A 24,354-nucleotide genomic window follows, 5' to 3' on the forward strand; every position below is an offset into this window, starting at 1 on the left:
CGAGGTATAGCAAGTCCGATGAATGAGTGAATTGATGTTGGGTCAATATAAATAACAAAAAATAGAAATTGATTCATGCAATCAAATAAAGTAATAGATTCCTTTACATTACGTATGTGATGGTCTGGTGTAAAGTACTACAATGCAACTACATGAGATGACAAAGGAAATTCTTCCCAAAACGACAGGATTATTTTTCTTTGTTGCGATTGATCCTTGTACTGAACGATACAATTCGTTGGTTCTTCCTCGTTTTACGTTACCCTATCTAGTGATCTCTTCTCATACCGGCCGACAATGATCATTACTTTCTATTGAAATAAGACGTCCGCAAGGTTGTTAACTAGCTTGTGATTGGTCGACTGGTGAAGTGGAGTCTAAATCACGGACCCGACGGCGTCACAACCCCTTTCGGATCAATACTGACTGCGGATAAGTTAGAGAGGTATCAGTGAGAGAGACGTGATCCATCTGTTTGAGAGATCGTATCGAAAGGGAAGCATATTTACGCTCACGTGCGCTAGCCCTGACTCTCCCTAACCCACAGTTTACGTAACTCACTGCACAGTTAGAGAGGTCGGTAGTTGCGTATTTGGAACAAGTCAGGTACGATCTACGCGTATGCTCTCTACGACACTAATTGCTTGCTATTTCCAAGAAACTTTGTGGAGTCTACTCTCTTGTATTTAAAGTGTTGTTATCGTGGGACGTTATTGGACTAACCTGATTTTAATTCTAAAGTTCTCATAGGATTAATATACTTATTAGAAATTATTCTAAATAGGAATGAAGCTAAATAACTAGTTTGTATCTGTAGTTGGTATCTTAACAGTATGCACAAAAATGTTTTGCGATTTCAATATGTTATTCATGGATTATAATTCATAATTGTAGATTGAAATTGATTATAGGCAGTATTGTCTCGTCTTCGATAAATCATCAATTTATACGACAATATTTTTGTGTCTATTGATACAATTTTTGATTTATTGAATTAATGTTTTACGATCAGGGAATAGCTAAAGCCTTAGCGACGTTGTTATGTAAATTAGTACCTAAGTTTCCCTGTAATTCCGTTTACATAACCATTGCCTGAATCGTACAGGGCCATTACCCTTCGATAGCCGTGATTGCCAAAAACGCTTTATAGAAAACGTCACTATGTTTACGCCGAAACAGGGCCGTGAAGGATGGGCGTGTCTATGTTAGAATGTAGTATGTGTTTAAGCATGTCTATTATGCTCTTAATTGCCGAGTTTAGGTACTTTTAATGCTTTTTATTTATTTATTTATTTATTTATTCATTTATTTAATCAATCTTATTTTGCATTGCAGTAGAAATAACACCATCAATATGGATTCAAATCACCTGTGGAAGATCTTAATGGGAATGACATTGTCGCTGCTGGTTGTGGGAGCACGTGTAGATATTAACCCTATCATGGTAAGTGATAAATATACTAGTCAACTCATGACATTATCCCGTGCCAATATATGTAGTTAACATTTACTATGAAAATGAAAAACTTCAGAAAATCTATTTTCGTGAAAGGGTCTGTTGAGTGTTAAAGCGAAAATTATTTTTCTTGAAAATTGAATGATATGCAGTGACATAAAATGTGTAGTCTATGGTAAGCAAGCCGATACATTTGATTTTGTATCTTCCAATAACATTGCTTTTTCACACTATCACCATCGTCAACACTTGTCTGATTTAAAAACCTCAATAAGGGTCTTGATAAAGTGAAATTTTGTTAAGTCACTCGTTAAACTAGATTTGTTTGAACGTCTGTCGCATCTGCTTATAGCCACAATAGTAACATAATACCTATAAAATAATTTCGAAAACTTAATGTTTTGCATTACGTACAAAAAATCAGTTTCATTTCTGTTCTTGGAATTAAGCTACCTACATAGAATCATGTGCTTGCACTGATAGCCATTTATCATTAAAGGTTTAAATTTGTAACATTGTCAATTGCTTCATTTCCCTGTATGTATGTTTTATAATTGGGAGCACATATGATTTCAATTCTCATCATTCTCATTACTTTGAAATGAAGTAAATATATCTATAGAGGAATATATGGCTACTTTGTTTATTCTTCTGTAAGTGCATTCGTCCTTGTTATCACAATTCTAGTTGTAGGAACTAGTGATCTATTACATTGATATCATATAATCTTGCTTTAGGAAAGCAAAAGTTTTATTAATTGAAATACAATATAATTCTATAACACAAAAACTTACGACGCAGTTTGTTTGATTTTGATTGGCTATAAGTGTCGCGTAGTAATTTTTCAGAGGAAAGAGTCCGCTAAAGAAAGCAAAAAACCTTCAGTCATACCTGTTTACACTGTTTCTAGGTCGCTGGAAAGCTCAAAACTTGTGTGACCGCTCTCATAAGTGTCGTAAATCCTTGTGTAATTGTTTAGGATTTGCACATGGCGTTTTGACGATAAATAATTAATAATTATGTACATTGCTTAATAAAGAATATACTGAACAATTGATTTATGTTTAGGTGGAATTGTGGTAAAACACACATTTTAGTTGTGAAGTGTAGATATTTATTGGAACGGCAGGACAGTCCCACCAGTTCCAAGTTAGAGTTTGTAAAATATCAGATCAGATTATAAGAATTCATTTATCTTAGAATGTAATTTGTAAGTGAGCTAGAGCACAAAACGGACTGGGCTCTCTTCAACAATCGGTTCCATAATGTAAAATGTATATATGTTTGACGACAAACTTTGCGCTATATTATGACTGCGTTAGTTTAGTATTTTATATATTGTGTTCCATGGTAAACATTATGGTTGAGCTAGCTCTTTAATTTGCTACTTTAAATTAAGTTTCGCGCTAAACATTGAGCGCGCCAAATTAATACATATACCAGTATAAATGTTGTGTTTCTGAAAGTGAATGTTAAGATTCAATAGTGCTATGAAGCTGACGGAGCTGATGCAGATAGATATTGACCTGATTTGTGAAGGAAAAAACTGGCTGTAATTATACACCGTGTGTTTCCGCGTTGTCCATCATTGTCTGGACTTTGTCCACCTCCTCCGGCCTCACGTTAAAGGTCATGTATGTGGTCAAGAGGATTATCACTGGGCAGATGTTGAGCTCATTATGATGTTTTGTTGTTGTGCAGTAAATACTTTAAATGCCTTATCATTTATCGTCACCAGTTTTATTCTCTGTATCTATGTAATTACGCGATAATTAGTCACATGGTAAACCAATGCAAACATAAAAAGGCACCTGTACACACCTGTACTGTTAAAATTGGTTTAACATTTTAATCTATTTAAAATGGCGACACGGTTCAAAATTCATAATTCACACATTATTGACGTTCTCGTGAAACGTAACATTGAAATTATGAATTTATTGAATTATGAGTCTATTTCACCTGTACATCTAGTTTTGATATTTCTCCGGCCTAGATTCGAGTTTCTTCATTCGCCTCTTTAGTATCAACACTTGCGGTCCTTAGTATCACCGACTATTCCTTCATGATGAAACAGCTGTATAGTGCTGCTAGATAATATGGACAATTTAATAATTTCTAGCGGAAATCGATAATTTAAATTTCAATTTTGTAATAGTTCTATTTCTTTAGCTATCTATTAAAGGGACATAATGGTTAGATTTCAACAGTTTCCTCATGCATTTGATTTCCGGAAAGCGTTGTGATACTTTAAATTAGATTCTTTACAAAATTATGGCGTTAGTAAATATTTTTAAACATACGGTAAACTGATTTCATTTATTTATACTGTATGTTATGTTTATGTCACTAATCGTAATCATTAATCAATACATTATATAACTAATGTTTTGACACAATCATCCATTTCAGATAAGTAAACGTAAGAATAGATCTACAGGACTAAAGTTTCATTTACTTACTTTTTATTTGAACATATTTTATTGTTTAGATACAATTGGATTGGACTCAATTTTTTAACAATTTATAAAAGCCCTCTCCACAATTATATATTACAAAGATTGTGATAGCGACACAGTATACTTATAATGATTATAAAGAAAGAAAAGCAAAGAAGAATTGCGGGAAGAATGTTAATAACAAGACACTAAATAAAAAGTATTATATCTTACATCTTGAATATATTAATATATGGATTACGTAAAAGTACTTATCATATATAAAAAACGAAAACAAGCATTTGGGTGTAACTTAAATATTTTCAAAAATCTCTAATTAATATATCGTATACAGAGACACCTTTTAGATAGATTGAATGACCTTTCGTGAAGATAATTTGAAATACCGATAAAATTGTAAAAAAAAAAAACAAAAAAAAAACCAACGTGTTGCCGTATTGTATAGTAAACAGAATCTACGTGGAACATGCACTACTTATCGTCGTTAGCCAAGGCTTCTGGCTAGCGAAGATGGCACTAACTACGTGTTTATGTAGCTTGATAAACATTCTGGGTTAATTCCTTACGTCACAATCCGCCCCCTACCTGTTATATTCTGATAAAATGCCAATAACTATAATTAACATATCTACCAAGGATAGATATACAGGATAAACAACGCATTCTAACGTCACAGAGTGCCACAGGAAGTTCCCATCCCCGGCACACAATATGCCACAGGAAGTTCCCATTCCCGGCACACAATGTGCCACAGGAAGCTCCCATCCCCGGCACACAATGTGCCACAGGAAGCTCCTATCCCCGACACACGCAATGTGCTCGCCCCTTGTGTTTAGGGAAATGTAATGATGGTTCCTTTTGTGTCTGGGTTCTAATAACGTGATATTATCATCGGGGTCATTTATCATGCATTGCTTACTTACACGGGTAAAAACGAATACTGTAAATCACTTACATTTCGCGTGGGCTTTATTTTCGCGTTAATACGCGAAGAGAGTCAATCGCGAATTTAAATCGTTAGCGATTATCTGCACGACAATACCACCTTTGGATGACGACCAAGGTGTCGGTTACAGATATAAGTATCTTGTAGTGATCACGACTCTAAAAGCTCATCATTTGCAAAGTAAATGTCAATTCTAGACCAGTGTTCGCGAAATTATGTAGAAGAGGTAAGTTCGCGAAATAAAGTATTCGCGAAAATTAAGTGATCAACGATCTACAGTAGTGATCGGTTAACAAAATCGTGCATCCAATTCAAAATTGGATAAACGAGGGTCAGAAATGAACTAAAAGAACTAAAGAATATCGATACGCCATTTCTAATCCAGAGTTAATGAAGCAACAACATGCATGCAAAATAGCTTGAGGATGAAACTGTTACGTAAGGGTGAACAATTGCTCGCTATTAAAATCTATGTCACATTGTTGACGCGGGAACCGTGTAGTGATAACTAATAACCACCAGGAATATTAAAGAGCGTTCGATCTTAAAGTCTCGTCGGGTACATTACCCAGATATTCCCGATCATGGGATGATACTTATATTCACCACAACTCAAAAGTAAAATTCTATATTACAAGTTTTGTCCCACTGACGACAGAAGATGATAGCATGGTGTTCCGTTAGAGTCAAACGACCTAAACGCGAAGGAGCGAAGGAGCGAAAACACAATGGGGAAAGAGCGAAGGAGCGAAAAAACGATGGCGAAGGAGCGAAAACAAATAGAGTTAGAATCAGGAATCCCATGTTGTGTTTCCGTCTGCTTTTTATGGATGCGAACTTTGGCAGCTGTCTAAAACAGAGCAAATCAAATTAGAACGTGCTCTACACTTCATTGTTAAATCTATTCAAGGTCTTAACATTAGAGCTAGAACTGATATGGCGAATTCCTTGATTGGATGGACCTCCATAGAAGGCTATATTAATATCAAGAAACTTTTGTTTCTTAGTCGTCTTTGTAGAATTGATAGTAAATATTTATGTCACACTATTTTTCTCAAGCGGTTATTCCTGTATTTTTTAGTAAGTCTTGTCAAAATAGTTTTTTTCCTGACATTGTAAGAATACTACACAAGTATGATTTGTTGAGTTACCTATTACAATATTCTGTAGATGGAAGTCAATTGTTTATAAAACAGTCTATCATATGGAAGAAATAACCATGTTTAAAAGAATGAATAATGATTCAGATTTTGATAGATATCGTCTCATTCACGATGTAATTACTCCAAATATTCTATGGAGAGTCGCACAAAGGTTTCCTGAACACCGCAATAAGATTAACAGTATTGTTCTGTTATGCGTTAATTTACGTTTATCAAATTCTTTTGAGCTGTCATTATTGTGGTATTTTTCATAATGACCGTATAACACATGTAATATTATAGTGTACAAAAACTGAAAGCATAAGAGATGATTTATGGTGTCTACTTTACTTAGATTTCGATTTGGAATTAAACACCCTTCTACGCTCGTTGGCTGTTGGTGTCTCCTTGACACCCGTCCCCATCTGACCCTGGCTGTTGGTGTCTCCTTGACACCCGTCCCGATCTGACCCTGGCTGTTGGTGTCTCCTTGACACCCGTCCCGATCTGACCCTGGCTGTTGGTGTCTCCTTGACACCCGTCCCGATCTGACCCTGGCTGTTGGTGTCTCCTTGACACCCGTCCCAATCTGACCCTGGCTGTTGGTGTCTCCTTGGCACCCTTCCCCATCTGACCCTGGCTGTTGGTGTCTCCTTGACACCCTTCCCCATCTGACCCTGGCTGTTGGTGTCCCCTTGACACCCTTCCCCATCTGACCCTGGCTGTTGGTGTCTCCTTGACATCCTTCCCCATCTGACCTTGGCTATTGCGAGGACGTTTAACCCATGCAAAACATCCTTAAAACAACTTATCTGGAAATTAATTTGGCAGTTAGCCCGGAAATTATCTAATTTGGCAGTTATTTATATGGTTATAAGTTACAACAACATGACACCTTTATGACTCCTTTACACTATACTTCGACATGAAGCGGAGGATCAGGATTTGTTGAACATCAGTGGATTACTCAACATTTTTTATCATCTGCAATTGAATCTATCACACGAAATGTCGGTATTATTACCTGTAAGCTCTTGGCTTTTATGGAAAACCCACTGGTTGTTGTTGTTGTTGTTGTTGGTTGTTGTTATTGTTGTTGATTGGTTGATTGGTTGGTTGGTTGGTTGGTTGGTTGGTTGGTTGTTGTTGTTGATAAAATTTTACATGATACAATTACCAGAACGTTTCACACATTGATAACCTAACAGAGGTCGGCGCCATTCATTATTTTTCCGAACTCTTTTTAACACGTAACAAAATCATTTAGCACTATCTCGGTGATAATTTACTATTACAAGATTAATTGAAAATAGAATAATTGAAACGAGATGATATAACTTATTTGCTTAAAGAGACCTTAATCTGCACTCGGCACGCAATTTTACAGCGAACATCAGTCGTGCGGCCTTGGCCCCGTAATGGATTCTTCTGTTAAATACACGGTAGTCGTAAACGAACGGTTCTTTTTAACTCGTGGTTCATTTCCTTAGGTGTTAAAGGTTATTTATGAATGATCCTTTCATCTTATAATTTGTGAAACGTATTGCATTATCATCGGCAGAGTTAAAACTAATCTGGCTTCCCCAATCTAGTCAGGCTGGTCTATAATCAGTATTCACTATATCTATACATTTGTACATTAAGCTTATTTACAAAGGAATTCGAATTTTTTTAATTTATGAATTAATAATAAATTAATTAAATAATTAAAGACATATTTAATAAGGATAGATTCCTGGAAATATTGCAAGATACATTCAAAGAAATATTGAAAAATTACATACATTCAAAGAAGTATTGAAAAGAGGCATTCCTAGAAATATTGAAAAGATACATTCAAAGAAATATTGAAAAAGATATATTCCTAGAAATATGGTGGTGGTGGTGATAAAGTATTCACAGAATCGTCACGCTCAAATTATACACTGGCTGTAATATATACCAAAGTCTACCCACCAGATTATTACTACTACAGTAGTATACATTAGCCAATGACGTTTTTCTCAATCTATGTAAGTACTTAAAGGGGCATTGACTTCAAAACTTCCAATGGAGTTTTAAACGGTTTTTTTTTTATTTGTCCAATAAAATACTCAAGATATTTCTGCTTTCATACAGAAGAAACATTAATTTTGTCAACTGCATTTAGCCGTTTTCTCCGTAAGATTAATTCAAGTAGTATTTCACATTTAATATTTTAGAAAATAAGGATGAAAATGATAATAAAAAAAACAAAAACAAAATTACGGAAATTATTGCAATTTTCTAAAAATGAGCTCACGGGAATATGACGGATGTGGAAATAAGTGATCCTAATAACAATGAGTGATGCTATTATTGGTAATAACAACCTAAAGAACAAGGATTGTGTTTCACGTTTGCCAAACCTCGACATTGCTTTTGCCGAAGCTTAGTAAGACTGATGGGCTGTTTTAATTATACCGTAAGATATTTCTATCAAAATATCGCAATACAAAATTATCGCTAATAGATTTTTATAGTTTGTTAAGACACAACATTTCCCAGCAAGACATGAAACAAAAGAGATGGGAAGCCTCGAAATTCTTAGAAAGATTGACCACTTTCGTTCAGCTTGAATTAAAATGTGGCAATTGCATTTGTAGCACTTTTCTACTATGACATTGCTTCCGGTAAAAAGATTGCTATAACAGTCATTTTATAGTTACATGCGAAAGTAAATATTTTGTCAACTAGGTTTTTGCTGTTATTTCTCGGTTATTCATCAATGTCCACGGATAATGATACTCCCATAGCGAATTATCAACACTAAGCACTTTTCACATTTTTTCGTTAACAGGACATTGGCCATTTTCAGCTTTTGTTTCCTCCATTTTCTTTGAATTTTGGGTTAAAAATACAGATTATTTCCGTCAATGTCATTTCTTTCTACCTTTGAGTCCCCCTGTCTCCGGCTAGGTATCAAAGCTATCGGCACTTTGCGCCACTGACATATTCTAGACGAACGAAACTGCTGTACGATGTCCCTAACATTACTGACATGTTCTAGAAGGACGAAACAGCTGTACGATGTCCCTAGCATCACTGACGAGTCCTAGAAAGACGAAATTGCTGTAAGATGTCTCTAACATCATTGACATGTTCTAGAAGGACGAAACTGCTGTACGATGTCCCTAACATTACTGACATATTCTAGACGGACGAAACTGTTGTATGATGTCCCTAACATCACTGACGAGTCCTAGAAGGAGGAGACGGCTGTATGATGTTCCAAACATCACCGACGACCCCTAGAAGGACGAAACTGCTGTACGATGTCCCTAACATTACTGACATATTCTAGATGGACGAAACTATTGTATGACGTCCCTATCATCGCTGACATGTTCTAGAAGGACGAAACTGCTGTATTATTTCCTTAACATCACTGATTAGTCCTAGAAGGACGAAAAAGCTATATGATATCCTTAGCATTACTGACACGTTGTAGATGGACGTAACAGCTGTATGATGTCCCTATCATCGCTGACATGTTCTAGAAGTAATAAACAGTTGTATTATGTCCTTAACATCGCTGATTCGTCCTATAAGGACGAAAAAGCTATATGATATCCCTAGCATTACTGACACGTTGTAGAAGGATTGAACAGGTGTATGCTGTAGTTTTTAGTCCACCATCATCAGATTTGATCTGGTAATTGAATTATTGAGTTAAAGTTGATTTGGATTTGATATTTGATTTTGTTGTTGTTGATATATTTCAAAAAGTTCTTCCCCATGTTATCAAGTGATTAAGTAGATAATCAGTCTGTCAAAGAAGTGATAAGGATCGTTGAATTGTGGACGCTAAGATCACTCTTAAATGTCTTATATGTTGGCTCTAATGTACGTAACCCTAAACTTGTCATACAGAAAAACACAATAAAAACGAATTTTGAAATGAAATACAATTGCCTATTACTCGTATGTGATGTAACAAACATTATGTTGGTTTTTTTCCTGTGTGAAATTCCATGTGTGTGCCCGCCTCTTAACAAAATATGCCTTAATAAATCTACCTGTTAATAACAAAATGTCGTTATACTTATTTATGTTTGTTATTTTTGTTAGTTTCACTTCCTTTTGTAATTATTTGATTAAAGGGCTATTAAAAAGCACGGCACCCGCATATGTTCTATAGAAAAAGCATATAGAAAGTGTAATTTACACAGTGATATTTTTGAGCTATGCTTCCAGCGCAAAATAGTGCTAAGATAAGATTATTGCTTAATTATGTTAAGTATCAATCCGTCAACCCTAGGGTTTGAATACTTATTTAAGGATTAAACTGTCTTTTTTTGGTGTCTATGGTCGATATAGATGCCAGAGCTTTGCAAACAAACGTCATATTGTGCGTGCGCAAGCACAATATGACATGTTTGTTTGCAAAGCTCTGGCATCTATATCGACCATAGACACCAAAAAAAGACAGTTTAATCCTTATATTTACATTCTCGACATATTCGTTTTGTTATATTTGAAAATTAGCATAAAAAATGCCAATATTCAGCGATTTCGTCAATGGAGTTCGACAAATAGAACAGCCTATTTTTTCAAAATTCATTTGTCACGTGCAGATAGGCAAACAAAAAAAAGTGCATTGAAATATTACGAAAAAAACACAGTCTGTTCAATGTTTTTTTTTATTATTTGTGTAACAATATTGTATAAAATGTCTTTTTGATACTTTTTTATTAACATAAAAAAACGATTTATGTTAGTTACAAGTAGTTCCGATGGGTGAATATCTCCGTGCGCGGCATGGATTGATGTCACGTTTTGGGTGTCAATTATGGTCACATAGACTGCAAATCTTTTTACTTAGTTTATATCGTGGCTTTGCCACCAAAATGTAAATATATCATAATAACCCAATAATAAAATGACACAGCCACATAAGATCTTTTGAAATAGCATAGATACACACCAAAATTCCTTCACATGAAATTTACATAAAATTCATATGAATTTTCCATGTAAATTTTCACGCGAATTTCACATGAAAAGGACAAAACGTTAAATTCACATGAAAATAGTGTAGTTAGCGCAGTCGAAATTTAGCCAATAATGCCAGTCCACAAACCGTTAAACTAAGATTACAAGATGACCGCTTCACCATTAAACATTACATATTACATTACCTATGCTATTGTAAACAAGTAGAGATTAATTTGATAATTTGGTGGCCTGTGTTTATCTCCAGAGAACCAGTATATCGGAATGTCCGCAGAATGCCGTGTGTGCCAATATCTTTAGGACAAGCCAAAGTGATAATCCCTACAAGGACAGGATAATCATCAATTGTCGCTGCCCTGTCGAGGACGGAATGACCGAAAGTGAAGACAGCGTGGGAGGAGGATGTCCATATAGGGCGCCTAACGCAAACAATTCTGTTTACCAATCACAAAGACACCGGTAAGGATCGAAACCAATAAATAAAATATAGAGATGTTATATATCATCAAAACAGGTAATTCGAAGGTTTCAGATAGTATATCGACCGTTTTAAGCCCATATAATTTTTCTAAAGGCCGATAAAACTTCAGAAACCTTCAAATTACAGAACCGGCAGTTGTAATGAGACTGCGCGTAGCAGTGTTCCCGTGGGGTAGCTTTGGCGCGTTTTCAAACCGCGACTTCACACCAACACGAAATAGTCGTAATCAGCCACCATAAGAGCCCGGGGATTTATTTAGAAACAAGCAAACTTTATATGAAACAAATGCACCAACAGTAAATAAAATGCAAACCTCATGACTATGGCAAATATGGTGAAATGATCAATAAAATACAGTTACGACTCATGTCACTGTGGCTGCCGTGTCGATTTAGGAAATTGTTCATTCTATTTTTTGTGACTTAATAAGTGTACTTTTGTAACACAATACATATAGTGTACCTTTGTAACATAATATAGTGCACTTTTGTAACATGATAAACAAACAATATAGTGTATTTTGTAACATAATATAGGATAATTTGTTACATTATCTAGTGTACTTTTGTTACACGATGCGTGCACGTTTGTGACGTTATACGTGTACATGTACTTTTGTGACGTTGTACGTGTACTTTTGTGATGTGTACGTGTACTTTTGTGACAATATACGTGTACTTTTGTGATGTTGTACGTGTACTTTTGTGACAATATACGTGTACTTTTGTCACGTTGTACGTGTACTTTTGTGACAATATACGTGTACTTTTGTCACGTTGTACGTGTACTTTTGTCACGTTGTACGTGTACTTTTGTGATGTGTACGTGTACTTTTGTGACAATATACGTGTACTTTTGTGATGTTGTACGTGTACTTTTGTGACAATATACGTGTACTTTTGTCACGTTGTACGTGTACTTTTGTGACAATATACGTGTACTTTTGTCACGTTGTACGTGTACTTTTGTGACGTTGTACGTGTACCTTTGTGACGTTGTACGTGTACTTTTGTGACAATATACGTGTACTTTTGTGACGTTGTACGTGTACTTTTGTGACAATATACGTGTACTTTTGTGACGTTGTACGTGTACTTTTGTGACGTTGAACGTGTACTTTTGTGACGTTGTACGTGTACTTTTGTGACGTTGTACCTGTACCTTTGTGACGTTGTACGTGTACTTTTGTGACAATATACGTGTACTTTTGTGACGTTGTACGTGTACTTTTGTGACAATATACGTGTACTTTTGTTACGGTATACGTGTACCTTTGTGACGTTGTACGTGTACTTTTGTGACAATATACGTGTACTTTTGTGACGTTGTACGTGTACCTTTGTGACGTTATACGTGTACTTTTGTGACGTTATACGTGTACCTTTGTGACAATATACGTGTACTTTTGTTACGGTATACGTGTACCTTTGTGACGTTGTACGTGTACTTTTGTGACAATATACGTGTACTTTTGTGACGTTATACGCGTACTTTTGGGACGTTATACGTGTACTTTTGTGACGTTGTACGTGTACTTTTGTGACGTACGTGTACCTTTGTGACGTTATACGTGTACTTTTGTGACGTTATGCGTGTACCTTTGTGACAATATACGTGTACTTTTGTTACGTTATACGCGTACCTTTGTGACGTTGTACGTGTACTTTTGTGACAATATACGTGTACATTTGTGACGTTATACGCGTACTTTTGGGACGTTATACGTGTACGTTTGTGACGTTGTACGTGTACTTTTGTGACGTACGTGTACCTTTGTGACGTTATACGTGTACGTTTGTGAGATTATACGTGTACTTTTGTGACGTTATACGCGTACTTTTGGGACGTTATACGTGTACGTTTGTGACATTATACGTGTACGTGTACTTTTATGACGTTATACGTGTACGTGTACTTTTATGACGTTATACGTGTACTTTTGTGACATTATACGTGTACTTCTACCACAATACGCTGTGTTATTCCACTCTCAAGCCATTGTATAAATATGCCGACTGTTGGATAAATAGAGGTTATACAACGAGTGATTGCAACTTTTAAAAATAACTTTAGAGTGTGAAATAAATTACATATCCAACAATTTTGCGTATGCAAATAAAGTATACGGGTGATGTCCGGGACCCGGTGATGTGACGTCATTCGATTATTGATAACGTCAATAACAATTGCAGCTTGGGTCAAAGTTCGAATTCTTGACAAATCAAAAGACCGAAAGGTCATATACCACTAGTGGTATATAACATATATTTATCCAACAGTCGGCACATTTATACAATGGCTTGAGAGTGGAATAACACAGCGTATTGTGGTAGAAATCCAGTCAAAACCCGTGATATTGTACAAGCCTATAAATTCCTACTATGGTACAATTAACAGAAGTAGCATGATGAACTTTTAGTATGTATCATGACAAATGGTGGGACTTGCTGCATGTAATGTGTTAAGCTGTTTGTAAATTTCAACAAGACATGCGAAAAATGGATATTTCAAGGGGACATAATTAGCTCATATATTGCACAAAGTGGCCATGTCGTTTGCTAACAAAGTCAAAAGCAAAACATAGCATTATTGAATAGACCAGATTTGACTTTATAATATGTATAAACACTGTTTTTAATTTTGACCTTGAATTGCAAATGGCGGCTGTGAATGATATCACTCAAACATGGCATAGTAGGAGATATTTTAAGCATCAAAAAGTTTTATGTTTTATATAGATTCTATTTTAACTAAAAACTTAACTTAATCGCTCTCATTCCAGGGAGGTGTTATGTCGTCAGGATTTGCGTGAGTGCGTAGGAAACGAGATTGCTCGAGAACGGAATTCAGACATCAATGGACGACTTTATTTCGCTGTAAGTATATCAGTACGAATGTGAAGTATAATTATTATCTTTGAGCAATGGTTTACTTCACAGTACATTCCTGTTTCAATCGATCATCATCAGGCTAGGTTTGCGGCATGAGGGAATTGTCAAATTGTTTCGATCAGGTAGAAATGGTAGTTGATATAATTACATCCAAAATATATAGTTATGTGTATTCCTCAAATCGAAATGTCTATATTAATACGCCATTACTACCGTACATCGGGGTTTTTGTTTTAGCGTATGCCAAATTTCGCGTTTTCTGTACAAAATGACACGTTTTATTTTTAGCGTATTTCATTTTTAGCGTTTTCACAACGTGTAATTCAAATTTTAGCGTACATATGTTTCATATACAAAAACAAAAAAACAAAAAAAAACAAAAAAAACGAAGAAGTACAGTAATAATAATTCATCTACACGTTTGTTGGCTTCAGCAAACTCAGGTCTGTCCCTGACCGGATTTTCTTTGTCCTTCATTGTAACGATTACAAATCGTAGCATGGCCATGTTTCAGTTGACAATGCCACTCTCGTTATGATTTCAAATAGATCTATTCAAAGGACAAAACATATGGTCAACTGTGAGTACATTTTTATTGAATAAAACAGTTCAGTCGAGTCACGGCCAATTAAACACACCTGTATCCGATATTTGTAAACAGGTGATCGGTTCATGACAACACACCTACAAGGGAGCTAACTCTAACAGTAAAATGTGACCAATTTTAGCGATATCTTATAATTTGCGACCTAGTCTGGTCGCGAAAATAGCGAAAATTAGACACTCGCTAAAAAAACCTGATATACGGTATATAATAAGAAGTCCAAAACTCTTACCGTAGACATAAATATATCTCCCACCCTCTTGTTTTTGAACTAGGTGTATTGTCGATGTCCTTACCACCAACGGCCAAATGAATTGGAAAACAGGATGAAGGCCACGGTGCCTCATTACTTGTTCACAACCAGATACGTTTGCAACAGGTCCTAAGGTGGCCCACAGCAAGGTTAAACAGTAAGTATAAAGAGCCCATTTTACAGTCCTTACATACAACCGACCAGCTTTATCAAATTTGATAGGAAAATTGGAGGAAATGTGTGACTGCTTCCCTACAGTCTTTCGAATGTCTCTTAATCTTCATCGTTATCACAGGTCACTGAAAAAAATTCTGGTGTTGCCAGACCATATTTAACAGAAATGACTCTGGTAATTGCAGACAGATATTCTTACTTTGTTTAATATGAAAACTAAAAAGACTAAGCGCGAAATATGGTATTTGCTAGACAACTCACGGCTGTACAAATTTCAATCGGCCAAATCATTATCACCTAACCAGCTGGTACATGTAAAACCACACCAATTAGAAAGGTCTCTTTTCTTGATTCTGTGTCGAGTTTGACTTGCTAATCTTCCAACTAAATAGAATCTGTTGGGATATCAATTTCTTTTGTCTGACAGTGTCGTTCATACTCTCATGAATGCACTGGTCGGTAACACCTGTATTAATTAATGATTAGTATTGTACGGTTATAAATGGAAACTTGTCGTCACTATAACTCTCCTTGTCCTTGAAATTTCATATATTTAATTAATGGCAGTGATTTATATGTTTCAATTCACTTATTGACTTTGAGATTAACAGTACATACAGCATACAATACTTAGGCGGTCACTGCAACATAGTAGTATAATATCAATTCTATAGACAATGGACAAATCCGTTAAACAAAGAGGTATGGTCGTTTTCCGCTTATCCTGACCTAGCGATAGAGTGAGCTAGTACCAGAATAGATCGCCATGGCCCATTGTCGCGGTATGCGTAACAAACGGATTATGTAGTCAATAAGTAGCACGTATGAAATAAAGATAAATTGACATATTTGATAATAATTTTACACTACCAACATATGTAGGTCTCTTGTTGATATGGTAGTTTGTGTACATTTTACTATGAACGATAGTTAATCGGTTATTTTACTCTTTTTTATCTAAGTAAAATTTTTCTATCTAAACATTTGTATCTTTATATTGAATAATTTATATTAAATATGCTTTTGATCTTTCAAATACCATCTTAATGATTCGAACTCCGAACCTCAGTGTTGCTGTGCGGTGGTTCTACCATTATGAGCTACAGTATGCGGACATTTTGAAATATAAAGTTTATGTTATCAATTAAAGTCAGTCTAGTTAATGCAAAATGAAGAATAATACTTTTTTTCTTTCTTTTTTCGATACCAGTGCATCAGTGGACCATTTTTTAAAGAATATGATTTTAGTTGTCTTTTTGGTACATAATTTTTTATAATAAAATAAGACATTATAAAAGTTTGTCTTCCGATGCGCTCTATGTCAAAAAAGGAATTGAATGCGGGAAAAGCCCCTCGAAAATAGCAGATAGCCCGATGATGCAACTTTACGATCATTTAATGAAATATCCACCACAATTAAAAAACACATTTTTCGGAAAGAAGAATATTTAAATGTTATAGATTTAAAGTTTGCATTAAAAAACTCAGTTTTTAACATTTATTTTTTTTATTTTGAACCGTTAGGTCGAAACAGCCCAATATGCGCCATACCTCTTTAGACATTATACAGCATGTATCATGTTTTTCCTTAATTGTGTGGCATCATATTTACTTAATGTTGTTAAATCTTTAAAGTTTGTTGTTCTTATTTATTGGATCAACTTGAATACCAGTGGTTTTTCCAGTAGTACTTCTTGATACGTCTTGATATGAAAACTTGAAAATTTGGACAAACTAACTGAAAGTGATATTCAAATGTTTAACTAATCTTAACTAAACAAGCGAAACATTGTTTATGTTGTAAACCAATTACTGTAAAAGTGGAAATATTCGCGGTGTGGAAATTTTCGCGTATTTCGCTATCAGTAAATCTCCGCGAAAATGTCCACACGCGAATATATTAACACACAATAATACCAAATATAAAAGATACAAGTAAGCGCAAAAATATCTTGACGGCGCGAAAATATCCACATCACGAACACTTTGGGAGCTGGCTAAGCGAAAATTTCCACACGCGAAAATATCCACTTTTACAGTATAACAAAATATATGGAAGTTAACTTCCTATCGAAATCTATTCAGGTGTTCCGACAAACTTTGAGAACTTTGAAACTATTGAGTGACGTCAATTTCACATTATTATAGAAATTTCCGGTTTGTTGGATTTTGTATATTTTTTTTTTTCTTTTCATGATCACAAAGAATAATATCAAAAATAAAATGCATGAACCCTTATTACAAGTAGCTAAATGCATAATTATGTCACTGGCCTGATATTGAGCAAAGATGTAAATTGTTAGTTTGTAACGTTTTAGAGCTGTGTAGTGGAAAATGCTTGCTTGAACAAACACACAGACACGTGTATGTACGTATGGACTGAGACTATTTTAATATCCTCGCAAATGCTTTTCGCGACGTTTGATTAGAGAGATATTACGTAAAAAACTACTGAATCCCTATGTTCTAAAGACACAATATAATGAATTTATCGTTATTATTCTGGATTGTAGCTCAATGGAAAATCAACTGTAGCTAAAATAACATTTAAATTAATCAAATCTCCGGGCATCCCTTTTGTAAAAACCATTATGGTCCAGGATTGGCTTACAGCGACAACACGCGCTGCTGTCTCCTATAAAGCAAATTCCTATTATAAAAACGCACTATCGTCCGGATTTTCAATTAACCGGTTCCGTTCCTGCGTTTATACGAAATGGCAGCGTTCCTATTTGATCTTTATTTCTAGAGTTAATACAGTTTTTTCGTTATCCATTCAACCAGGCACAGTTAGAAATGCCACCCATTATATTGCAAGAAAGAGGAACACGAGATTTGGAATTACGTGATTATATTTTTTTGGGTTTTGAATTGTATTTAGAGAAACTCTTCGTGTTGGGTGTACAGTACTGTGTTTGGAGGTTGGTGTACAGTACTGTGTTTGGAGGTTGGTGTACAGTACTGTGTTTGGAGGTTGGTGTACAGTACTGTATTTGGAGGTTGGTGTACAGTACTGTGTTTGGAGGTTGGTGTACAGTACTGTGTTTGGAGGTCGGTGTACAGTACTGTGTTTGGAGGTTGGTGTACAGTACTGTGTTTGGAGGTTGGTGTGCAGTACTGTGTTTGGAGGTTGGTGTACAGTACTGTGTTTGGAGGTTGGTGTACAGTACTGTGTTTGGAGGTTGGTGTACAGTACTGTGTTTGGAGGTTGGTGTACAGTACTGTGTTTGGAGGTTGGTGTACAGTACTGTGTTTGGAGGTTGGTGTGCAGTACTGTGTTTGGAGGTTGGTGTGCAGTACTGTGTTTGGAGGTTGGTGTACAGTACTGTGTTTGGAGGTTGGTGTACAGTACTGTGTTTGGAGGTTGGTGTACAGTACTGTGTTTGAAGGTTGGTGTACAGTACTATGTTTGGAGGTTGGTGTACAGTACTGTGTTTGAAGGTTGGTGTACAGTACTGTGTTTGGAGGTTGGTGTACAGTACTATGTTTGGAGGTTGGTGTACAGTACTGTGTTAGGAGGTTGGTGTACAGTACTGTGTTTGGAGGTTGGTGTACAGTACTGTGTTAGGAGGTTGGTGTACAGTACTATGTTTGGAGGTTGATGTACTGTACTGTGTTTGGAGAAACACTTCGTGTTGAATGTACAACATTGTTTTTGAAAAAAAACGCTTCGTGTTAAGTGTTTGCAGTCTTATATTTTACTTTTACAAAATACAAAAAGAAAAAAGTACAACTTCATACTGTCTCTATATCTACATCAATATAATAGGATATTAGTGGACACAGGTGTTACTGTCTCTATATCCACATCACTATAATAGGATATTAGTGGACACATGTGTTAGTGTCTCTATATCTACATCAATATAATAGGATATTAGTGTACACATGTGTTACTGTCTCTATATCCACATCAATGTAATAGGATATTAGTGGACACATGTGTTACTGTCTCTATATCCACATCAATATAATAGGATATTAGCGGACACAGACATTGCTGTCTCTATATCCACATCAATATAATAGGATATTAGTGGACACAGGTGTTAATGTCTCTATATCTACATCAATATAATAGGATATTAGTGGACACAGACATTGCTTCCTCTATATTCACATCAATATAATAGGATATTAGTGGACACAGGTGTTACTGTCGCTATATCCACATCAGTATAATAGGATATTAGTGGACACAGGTGTTACTGTCTCTATATCCACATCAATATAATAGGATATTAGTGGACACAGGTGTTACTGTCTCTATATCCACATCAATATAATAGGATATTAGTGGACACGGGCGTTACTGTCTCTATATCCACTTCAATATAATAGGATATTAGTGGACACAGGTGTTACTGTCTCTATATCACATCAATAAAATAGGATATTAGTGGACACAAGTGTTACTGTCTCTATATCCACATCAATATAATAGGATATTAGTGGACACAGGTGTTACGGTCTCTATATCCACATCAATATAATAGGATATTAGTGGACACAGGTGTTACTGTCTCTATATCACATCAATATAATAGGATATTAGTGGACACAGGTGTTACTGTCTCTATATCCACATCAATATAATAGGATATTAGTGGACACAGGTGTTACTGTCTCTATATCCACATCAATATAATAGGATATTAGTGGACACAGGTGTTACTGTCTCTATATCTACATCACTATAATAGGATATTAGTGGACACAGGGCTACTGTCTCTATATCCACATCAATATAATAGGATATTAGTGGACACAGGTATTACTGTCTCTATATCCACATCAGTGTAATAGGATATTAGTGGACACAGGTGTAACTGTCTCTATATCCACATCACTATAATAGGATATTAGTGGACACATGTGTTACTGTCTCTATATCTACATCAATATAAAAGGATATTAGTGGACACAGGTGTTACTGTCTCTATATCCACATCAATATAATAGGATATTAGCGGACACATGTGTTACTGTCTCTATATCCATATCAGTATAATAGGATATTAGTGGACACAGGTGTTACTGTCTCTATATCCACATCAATATAATAGGATATTAGTGGACACAGGTGTTACTGTCTCTATATCAACATCAATAAAATAGGATATTAGTGGACACGGGCGTTACTGTCTCTATATCCACATCAGTATAATAGGATATTAGTGGACACAGGTGTTACTGTCTCTATATCCACATCAATATAATAGGATATTAGTGGACACAGGTGTTACTGTCTCTATATCCACATCAATATAATAGGATATTAGTGGACACAGGTGTTACTGTCTCTATATCAACATCAATATAATAGGATATTAGTGGACACAGGTGTTACTGTCTCTATATCAACATCAATATAATAGGATATTAGTGTACACATGTGTTACTGTCTCTATATCCACATCAATATAATAGGATATTAGTGGACACAGGTGTTACTGTCTCTATATCAACATCAATATATTAGGATACTAGCGGACACATGTGTTACTGTCTCTATATCCATATCAGTATAATAGGATATTAGCGGACACATGTGTTACTGTCTCTATATCCACATCAGTATAATAGGATATTAGTGGACACAGGTGTTACTGTCTCTATATCCATATCAATATAATAGGATATTAGCGGACACATGTGTTACTGTCTCTATATCCACATCAGTATAATAGGATATTAGTGGACACAGGTGTTACTGTCTCTATACCCACATCAATATAATAGGATATTAGTGGACACATGTGTTACTGTCTCTATATCCATATCAGTATAATAGGATATTAGTGGACACAGGTGTTACTGTCTCTATATCCACATCAGTATAATAGGATATTAGTGGACACAGGTGTTACTGTCTCTATACCCACATCAATATAATAGGATATTAGTGGACACATGTGTTACTGTCTCTATATCCATATCAGTATAATAGGATATTAGTGGACACAGGTGTTACTGTCTCTATATCCACATCAGTATAATAGGATATTAGTGGAAACAGGTGTTACTGTCTCTATATCCACCTCAATATAATAGGATATTAGCGGACACATGTGTTACTGTCTCTATATCCATATCAGTATAATAGGATATTAGTGGACACAGGTGTTACTGTCTCTATATCAACATCAATAAAATAGGATATTAGTGGACACGGGCGTTACTGTCTCTATATCCACATCAGTATAATAGGATATTAGTGGACACAGGTGTTACTGTCTCTATATCCACATCAATATAATAGGATATTAGTGGACACATGTGTTACTGTCTCTATATCCACATCAATATAATAGGATATTAGCGGACACATGTGTTACTGTCTCTATATCCACATCAATATAATAGGATATTAGTGGACACAGGTGTTACTGTCTCTATATCTACATCAATATAATAGGATATTAGTGGACACAGGTGTTACTGTCTCTATATCTACATCAATATAATAGGATATTAGTGGACACATGTGTTACTGTCTCTATATCACATCAATATAATAGGATATTACTAGACACAGGTGTTACTGTCTCTATATCTACATCAGTATAATAGGATATTAGTGGACACAGGTGTTACTGTCTCTATATTTACATCAATATAATAGGATATTAGTGGACACATGTGTTACTTTCTCTATATCACATCATTCTAACACGATTCGTTTGCAACGCGTGTTTTGATTGGTTGCAGACCGACTTCTACCTGCGATAGAACCATGACATATCGTGTTAAGCCACGCCCCGTTTCTAATCAAAACAATATGGCGTCAAGTTCGACTCGTAGCGAAATTCAACACTCTGCACCATTTATGATTGATGACCCGTGATATTGGAATCGAAAGTGAAGAAATCGAATAGAATGAATTAACTTAATAAATTTAACAAAAATCGTTAACTTCATTCTTACCGTCATTTATTGATTGAAACGTTCATTTCGTCCGTGTGTAAGCATCTAAGGTCAAGTAAAATCCGAAATGAAATGGAACAAGTGCACATAACTTTCACATAACGATTGAGCCTATAGAAACACATCAACTCTGACTTTGTCAAAACGCCCATGTCGTTATGCATACTGCATAAATCCAAATATGTCGTTAAATCTTCTGTAACAGGACTTTCACAACAATCCAAATACACCGCTTCGTCAACATACAGATCGAACTCTCGCCAGTATGGGCGTGGCCAATTGACCGACTTTGAAAGCTTCTCTCTGATTGGTCAATCCGCCACAGTATGACACGTAACTAGTGGAGGTCAAAGAGTACTTAACAGCGTACTTGTAGCGATGTAAAACAATGTATCTAAATATATGCGATAGTAAACGTGTTAGAATGGGGATAGTACGTTGTTTTTCGTGGCTATACTGGCGATTAGAACATGAAATTTGGTTTAAACTCTCGACCTATCGGTCTCGAGTTCAAACCAAATTTCATGTTCTAATCGCCAGTATAGCCACTCAAAACAACATACTATCCCCTAAATATACAAGGATATTAGTGGACACATGTGTTACTGTCTCTATATCCATATCAATATAATAGGATATTAGCGGACACAGGTGTTACTGTCTCTATATCCACATCAATATAATAGGATATTAGTGGACACAGGTGTTACTGTCTCTATATCCATATCAGTATAATAGGATATTAGTGGGCACAGGTGTTACTGTCTCTATACCACATCAGTATATTAGGATATTAGTGGACACAGGTGTTACTGTCTCTATACCCACATCAATATAATAGGATATTAGTGGGCACAGGTGTTACTGTCTCTATATCACATCAATATAATAGGATATTAGTGGACACAGGTGTTACTGTCTCTAAATCTACATCAATATAATAGGATATTAGTGGACACAGGTGTTACTGTCTCTATATCCACATCAATATAATAGGATATTAGTGGACACAGGTGTTACTGTCTCTATATCCACATCAATATAATAGGATATTAGCGGACACATGTGTTACTGTCTCTATATCCATATCAGTATAATAGGATATTAGTGGACACAGGTGTTACTGTCTCTATATCCACATCAGTATAATAGGATATTAGTGGAAACAGGTGTTACTGTCTCTATATCCACATCAATATAATAGGATATTAGCGGACACATGTGTTACTGTCTCTATATCCATATCAGTATAATAGGATATTAGTGGACACAGGTGTTACTGTCTCTATATCAACATCAATAAAATAGGATATTAGTGGACACGGGCGTTACTGTCTCTATATCCACATCAGTATAATAGGATATTAGTGGACACAGGTGTTACTGTCTCTATATCCACATCAATATAATAGGATATTAGTGGACACAGGTGTTACTGTCTCTATATCCACATCAATATAATAGGATATTAGTGGACACATGTGTTACTGTCTCTATATCCACATCAATATAATAGGATATTAGTGGACACATGTGTTACTGTCTCTATATCCACATCAATATAATAGGATATTAGTGGACACAGGTGTTACTGTCTCTATATCTACATCAATATAATAGGATATTAGTGGACACAGGTGTTACTGTCTCTATATCTACATCAATATAATAGGATATTAGTGGACACATGTGTTACTGTCTCTATATCACATCAATATAATAGGATATTACTGGACACAGGTGTTACTGTCTCTATATCTACATCAGTATAATAGGATATTAGTGGACACAGGTGTTACTGTCTCTATATTTACATCAATATAATAGGATATTAGTGGACACATGTGTTACTGTCTCTATATCACATCATTCTAACACGATTCGTTTGCAACGCGTGTTTTGATTGGTTGCAGACCGACTTCTACCTGCGATAGAACCATGACATATCGTGTTAAGCCACGCCCCGTTTCTAATCAAAACAATATGGCGTCAAGTTCGACTCGTAGCGAAATTCAACACTCTGCACCATTTATGATTGATGACCCGT

The 24,354-nt window shown here is 35.5% G+C and overlaps 1 protein-coding gene across 5 annotated transcripts in view; it reads left to right on the plus strand.

The window, feature by feature from the left end:
- LOC117342247 overlaps positions 1–24,354 on the plus strand; it is a 63,237-nt gene that overhangs the window by 28,409 nt on the left and 10,474 nt on the right. Inside the window, exons 1-5 of one of the 5 annotated variants that reach the window (XM_033904306.1) lie at positions 401–606; positions 1,339–1,444; positions 11,225–11,436; positions 14,241–14,334; positions 15,229–15,363. In XM_033904306.1, coding sequence (XP_033760197.1) covers positions 1,355–1,444; positions 11,225–11,436; positions 14,241–14,334; positions 15,229–15,339 — 507 coding nt within the window. In that variant the 5' untranslated portion in view covers positions 401–606; positions 1,339–1,354 and the 3' untranslated portion in view covers positions 15,340–15,363. Of the gene's footprint in view, positions 1–400; positions 607–771; positions 804–1,081; positions 1,216–1,335; positions 1,445–11,224; positions 11,437–14,240; positions 14,335–15,228; positions 15,364–24,354 lie in introns of those variants that run through there. The other 4 variants (XM_033904305.1, XM_033904303.1, XM_033904304.1 and 1 more) reach the window with 4 other exon arrangements.

The sequence above is a fragment of the Pecten maximus genome, chromosome 14 (genome assembly GCF_902652985.1).
Source record: "Pecten maximus chromosome 14, xPecMax1.1, whole genome shotgun sequence".
Taxonomy (NCBI): Eukaryota; Metazoa; Mollusca; class Bivalvia; order Pectinida; family Pectinidae; genus Pecten; species Pecten maximus.